At 45.5% G+C, this 6878-nt stretch overlaps 1 protein-coding gene across 1 annotated transcript; it reads left to right on the top strand.

The window, feature by feature from the left end:
* The first annotated feature begins 4558 nt into the window (after positions 1-4558).
* Positions 4559-6318, top strand: LOC133777398 (C-C motif chemokine 8-like). The gene is made up of 3 exons (XM_062216967.1): positions 4559-4665; positions 5357-5474; positions 5859-6318. Exons 1-3 carry the CDS (start codon positions 4590-4592, stop codon positions 5962-5964), a joined length of 300 nt encoding a protein of 99 aa, XP_062072951.1. The 5' UTR covers positions 4559-4589; the 3' UTR covers positions 5965-6318.
* The last annotated feature ends 560 nt before the right edge of the window (positions 6319-6878 follow it).

Genomic DNA, 6878 nt, shown 5'->3' with positions numbered 1-6878 from the left:
GTAGGTCCAGCATGCTTGGGTCTTGGCCTCCTGTGCAATGCAGTGCTGGGAGACCAAGACCCCCTTTCTTTGTTCCCAGAGTTTTTATAGTTCTCGGGCAACAAGTACTATATCTGCATTCCTTCTTTCCTCATATGGCCATACATTGAGCCCCCCCTCATTGGTTGCCCCCACCTGGCCCTGCCAGACCAATGATTGCCCGGTGTCAGGTTTCATCTTCTCATACCAGGTGCATCCTGAGCCTAGCTATGTCTTGTGAGAAGCTATGATGGCGCAGCTCTGGCCTCTCACAAGGGGAAATGAAAAACAAGACCAAACATCTGCATCTAATTGACATTCATAGAATGCTTTATGCAACAAAAACAAAATACACTTTTTTCTTAAGTTCACAGGAACATTAATCAAGATAGAGCATATTGGTCATAAATGAATTTAAAAGAATAGACACTGGGGCCGGCGCTGTGGCACTGTGGCACTGACAGATCAGGTAGAGCCATTGTCTATAGTGCCGGCATCCCATATTGTTACAGAAACCTGGGGTGGGAAATTCCCTCCATTCAAACAGGCACTAGAGACAGTGGAGGATCCAAGCAGTTTATTACGCCAGCCAGTGGGCTTAGCTGGAATCATTTCCCAAGAACTGAGCCACAATCCCAAGTGTCTTAATGTTTATCGGTTCATCAGAATCATACCTTAGCCATTAGAACATTGGTGGGTTTAAATTGCAGCCTGTGTGACTTAGGAATACACTTCCAATGCTTGGTGAGTCCAGTATATTTGTAAAAGAGATACTAGGGCAGATTTATTAGGACAGGTTTATGACTAGAGTTGACAGAAGCAGAACTTGGGACATCTTCCCTCCCTAGACAAGAACACAGGGGGCACCTGCTTCACTAGGTCATTGCCAGCAGCCACTTTGCAAGATTTGTGTTGGGAGGAGGGGTCCACTTTTCTCTCTTTGTCTCTGACTGCAGCCGTATTTCCTCTACAACTGGGCACCAGTTTGAGTCTTGGCTGCTCCACTTCCCATCCAGCTCTCTGCTATGGCCCAGGAAAGCAGTAGAAGATGGCACAAGTGCTTGGGCCCCTGCACCCATGTGGGAGACCTGGAAGAAGCTCCCGGCTCCTGGCTCTGGATAGGCTCAGCTCCAGCTATTGTGGCCATTTGGAGAGTGAAGATTCTCTTTCTCTCTCTGCTTCTGCCTCTCTGTAACTCTGTCTTTCAAATAAATAAATAAATCTTAAAAAAAAAAAAAGAATAGATACCACACAAAATATGTTCTTAAATCACAATGGAATTAAACTAGAAATCAGTGAAAGATAAATGGCTGGAAAATCCCAAAATAGTTGATAATTAAAAACATAGTTCAAATAACACATGATTCAGAGAAGTCTCAAGAGAAATTCTAAAAAAAATGTCAGCTAGATAAGAATAAAAATTCCACTTACTAAAATTTTTTGGATAAAGATAACATTGAATGAAAGTATTAGATAATAAGAAAAGTACAAAATTAATCATCTAAGTCCCTGCCCTATAAAACTAGGAAAAGAAAAGCTATATAAACCTAGCGCAGGCAGAATAAAAGAAGTAAAAAATTAGAATGGAAATCGATGACAGAATAGGAAAGCAATAGAGAAAATGAATGAAATTCAAGCTGATTGTTTAAAAAGAGCAAGAAATTAACAACTGATAGATAGAAAAAACAAGGGGAAAAAGAGAAGATGCAAATTACTAGCACCAGAAATGAGAAACCATTCACTACCAATTCCATGGTCATGTAAGGAATAATAAACAAGAATTTCATAAATGTGATAAGTTAGAAAAAATAAACTATTTCTTTGAAAGATATACTCTACAAAAACTTGAAAAAAACAATCTGAATATGCCTGTATCTATTAACTAAATTGGATAAGTCATTAATAATCTTCTAAAAGAGAAAGCATTAGCCCAGCCAAATGGTTTATCTTCTGAATTCTACTGAATATTTGAGCAATAACTGATACTAATTCTCCGTAATTTGTTTCAGGAGATAGAATAGAAATCGATTACTAATTCATTCTATAAGGATAGCATTATCCTTACATCAAAACCAAATAAAGTCCAAAAACAGCTATGGACCAAACTCATGGACATCTTTACAAAAATATCCAACAAAATATTAGCATAGAATTTTTTTTTTTTTTGACAGGCAGAGTGGACAGTGAGAGAGAGAGACAGAGAGAAAGGTCTTCCTTTACCGTTGGTTCACCCTCCAATGGCTGCTGCGGCCAGCAGGCTGCGACTGGCACACCGTGCTGATCTGAAGCCAGGAGCTTCTCCTGGTCTCCCATGTGGGTGCAGGGTCCAAGCACTTGGGCCATCCTCCACTGCACTCCCGGGCCACAGCAGAGAGCTGGACTGGAAGAGGGGCAACCGGGACAGAATCTGGTGCCCCGACAGGGACTAGAACCCAGTGTGCTGGTGCCACAGGCAGAGGATTAGCCTGTTGAGCCGCGGTGCCGGCAGCATAGAATTATTTTTAAAAGAATTATATACTACAACCAAGTGAGGTCATTCCATATTGTAAGGCTGATTTGGCATTTTAAAAAATCAGCTAATATAATCAACCCATCACATCAACAGACTAAAGAAAAAACTCTTACAATGGTATCAACAGATGCAGAGAAAGTAGATGACAAAATTCCACAGCCAGGGGCTTGCTCTGTGGTGCAGTAGGTTAATTCTCTGACTGCAGCGCTGGCATCCCATATGGGTTCTAGTCCCGGCTGCTTCTCTTCCCATCCAGCTCTCTGCTATGGCCTAGGAAAGCAGTGGAAGATGGCCTGAGCCTTTAGGCCCCTGCACCCACGTGGGAGACCTGGAAGAAGCTCCTGGCTCCTGGCTTTGGATTGGCGCAGCTCTGGCCATTGTGGCCATCTAGGGAGTAAACCAGCGGATGGAAGACCTTTCTCTCTGTCTCTCCCTCTCACTATCTATAACTCTACCTCTCAAAAAATAAAAATTTTAAAAAATTTTTAAAAATTCAACAGCCATTCATGATAAACAACTGAGTAAACTAGGAACAGAGGGACACTTGGTCAACTTAACGTACAGCATTTATGTAAGATCTGAAAGTTAATGGTGAAAAATGAGGTGTTTTGATCCAAGGCACGAGAGTTCCTTCTCTTCACTTCCAGTCAACATGATACTGGAAATCCTTGTTAACTAAAGACAAGATAAGAAAATAAAAAGATACATAGATGGGAAGGGAGAAAGAAACAAAGGAAGAGGAAGGGAGGGAGGGAGGAAGGGAAAAAGGAAAGAAGGAAGAAAGGAAGGAAGGAAGGAAGGAAGGAAGGAAGGAAGGAAGGAGGGGAGGAGGGAGGGGAGAAAGAGAGAGAGAAAGTCTTTGCAGAAGACATGATTGTCTTTGTGGATAATCACAAATAAATAACCACAAAAACTCTTATAACTAAATAGCAATTGTAATGAAGTTGTAGGATATAAAGTTAATACATAGTTTCATAATTTTATGTCAGCAACAATCAGACTTGAAATTAATAACATATGTATGTTATTAATATGTATGTTATTAATTAATTAATATGTATGTTAATAACATGTATGTTAGCACCAAAAAGTGAAGCACTTAGGGGTTAATTTATTAAAACAAGTGTAATATATGAGGAAAATCACAAAATTGTGACAAAACACTAAATATTTAAATAAATGGAGAGATAGGCCATATTCATGGGTAAGATGAAATTTTGGGGAAAAGAAACTTCTACGTGATGGATACATGGGAGAGGCATGGATGACATCAGCATTTACAGACTTGGTTCCTTCTCTTTCTGCTACCCTCCCCTGCCTCACTGGGTGTGAACCAGGGAGTTGGGAGGCCCTTTGCAAACAGAAGCATTCTACCTGGATCTGCAGGACACATTGCACACCTCCATATGATTTCACTTGGAAAGAGACTTGAGCGCCTATATAAAACCTTGGAGACCACCATGTTCTACCTGCCCACAACACCAATATTGCAGGGCAGCAAGTCCTGAGGATTCCTGGGATCTAGCATTCTGCCAAGGCCCTGTGGAACTCTCTGGGAATCTAAAAGACGCTGCCTGGGTTGGGATGCCTGCAAGCTAAGTGTGACGAAGAGCACATGCAAAGCCTTTGAACCCATCAGAGCCTCCTGGTACCCACAGAGGGGCAGGTCACTGCCTCTCCACTCCACTGTGACCTCGGTTTCCCTTCTTCCTTTCCTACAGGTCATTTTCCATTTCAGAGAAATCTGATCCCTTAATAACCCAATGAGATCACTTCCTACGTTTTGTCAGGCACAATACACACCCTTCCGCTTCTGCTCCACAAAGTTGAAGCAAAACATGGAAACTTTGCAGCCTCCTTTTCTCCCTATCCGGAAATCACCCCACGCTGATGTCTACTCAGCAAGCACATGCAGGGTCTTGCTTCATCCTTCTTTGATTGCCCAGCCAAGGCTCAGTTCCCTATAAAAGGCAGGCAGGGCCCGCCGAGGAGCAGAGAGGCTGAGACCAACCCAGAGACCTGCAGCTCTCCCTCCAAGCTCGGCTCCTTGAGCGCCAGCATGCAGATCTCCGCAGTGCTTCTGAGCCTGCAGCTCATGGCGGCCGTCTTCAGCTCCCAGGTGCTCGCCCAGCCAGGTGAGGCTCTTCCTTCCCTAAGGCTTAGCCCTTGAGCGACCACAGCTACCGCCATCCAAGTGGGAGCCATCCCAGACGGGCTGCATCTTCTTCATTATGAAGAAGGAGAGAGGCCAAGACAGGAGCTAAAAAGGAGCCACCTCCCATCAGAGCCACAACTTAGCTCCAAGGTCCTGAGGCCAGTCCCTACGATCATCCTTTACACCAGCTTTAGGGAGACAGGCTGAGCGCAGCCGCTACGTTAACGCCGCCTTGTTTGGGGAAGTGGCACAGAAGGAAGCACCATTCTGGTCGTGGGTGTGGAAGACTTTTCAGGCAGCAGTGGGGAGGAAGAAGTCCCTGCCTGTGGTCTCACGTTTTGGGTTATGGTCTAGTGTAGCATCCAGCACAGTGGCCGTGTAAGGAGGATAAGCACCCCCGAGGAATCTCAGTGCATGACACAGGTTAGCTACCAGCCCACGGGGTCGACTGGCTGAGATCCAACGCATGTGCAGCTTTGCATGGGCCAACAGTGAAGAGCCTTCTTACCCAAGTTTCCCGGGATCCACCAACACAGCTGGGTTGTGTGGGTGAGGCTTTACCTCTGGGATCAGGACTTGGCAGGGTGACCTCTGGTCCCCTCTCACCCTCTCCCTCCTTTGCAGGTGCATTTTTCCTGTGTATCCTGTCTCACTTGTGAAATTTCTTTCAGAATCCATTTCCATCCCAGTCACCTGCTGCTTTGGTGTGGTCAGCAGGAAGATTCCCTTCCAGAGGCTGGAGGGCTACACGAGAATCACCAGTGCCCATTGTTCCCGAGCAGCTGTGATGTGAGTGCACCAGGCCAGCTCTCCCAAATTTCTCTCGGAGAAGCAAGGGAAAGAGACCAGGATTCACAGCCACATGAGCCAGATAAATAGACCATCTAATCCGCAGGGACTTTCAACCCACAAAAGAGTCCACAGTCACCCCAGGCTCCCTTCTAGGGGCTTGGTGAGATGGTTCCAGGTGCTTCAGCCAGGAGCCTGGCCGGTGTCACCTGGGGAGCAAGAGCAGAACTTCCTCTGGAAGCCACCCTCTGCCTCCCCTCCCTCACTCCTGGACCAGGCCTCTCACCCAGGGAGCAAGGGCTGGCTAGGTCTAGGGCCCCCTGGGCCACACCCCTGGGCAGACCCCCTCAAGATGCTTACCTGGTTGTGCCCTTTCTCTTGCAGCTTCAAGACTAAGCTGGCCAAGGAGGTATGCGCTGACCCCAGGGAGAAATGGGTCAAGGATTCCATGAAGCTCCTGGACCAGAAGTCCCCAACTCAGAAGTCTTGACCTCCCCATGCACACCTGGACTGAGACTCAGAGTCTGAGGCCAACATTATTTATTTCCCAGCCTTCCCTGGGTACTGTGGGACAGTACTTTGTTATATAATGTACCGAAAGGGGGGTTCTATTTAATCATTGAAAGCACAGTATTTCTTGATAATATTTAATTAAAGTTCTGGATGTTTTTGTCTCTTTCCACCATGAGCTCCTGTGATTGCAACACACAAAGCCCTGGCGATGCGTGGCTTTTACTTTTTAATCTGTGAGCTCAGTTAAGTACGTGGCAACACGTCCGTGTTTGCTTTCTGGGCTGCCCATGGCGCTGTGAGGTTCTTATGAGGACTGGCGGTATATGAAACACTTCTGTATTCTTAAGGAATTGGTGCTCCTTGAAGTTGTGTACTTTTGTCTTGTTGTTGAAATTATTATTATGACTGACTATGGAATTTTCAAAGAAAAATATAAGTATAATTTTAAACTACATAGACTTATTTTTCATGGGGTAGCATGTAACACACAGCAATGGGTGGCAGTTTGGGGCCCCTCCAAGAACGCCTTTGGCTGGGGGTGACTCAGTTGAGATCAGGGAGAGCGGGCAGGGCCAGCCCATGCTGCCCCAGTCCTTGGTCTCCAGTCCCCAGCGCCCCTCACCCTGAGTCACGAGGGTTTCTATTCCCACGTCATCTCTCACCACACCAGTACTTGCCCGAGGACTTTCTCCTGATCTTCAGTCTTTAAACTTTTCTCCATCTCTCAGGTTTTTCTCCATATGATTAGCTCTCAGACCCTGAGCAATATCCCAGGGGGCAACTGGACCAGTGAAGAAACTTGGTATCTGGATCCCAGATCCATATGGGGCTTTTCATTGACAATGAGTACCCAACACACCTGGTCTTTTATTTTTTAAGATTGATTTATTT

Source organism: Lepus europaeus, chromosome 18 (assembly GCF_033115175.1).
Source record: "Lepus europaeus isolate LE1 chromosome 18, mLepTim1.pri, whole genome shotgun sequence".
NCBI classification, from domain to species: Eukaryota; Metazoa; Chordata; class Mammalia; order Lagomorpha; family Leporidae; genus Lepus; species Lepus europaeus.
This window is presented reverse-complemented; position numbering and strand designations above follow the sequence as displayed.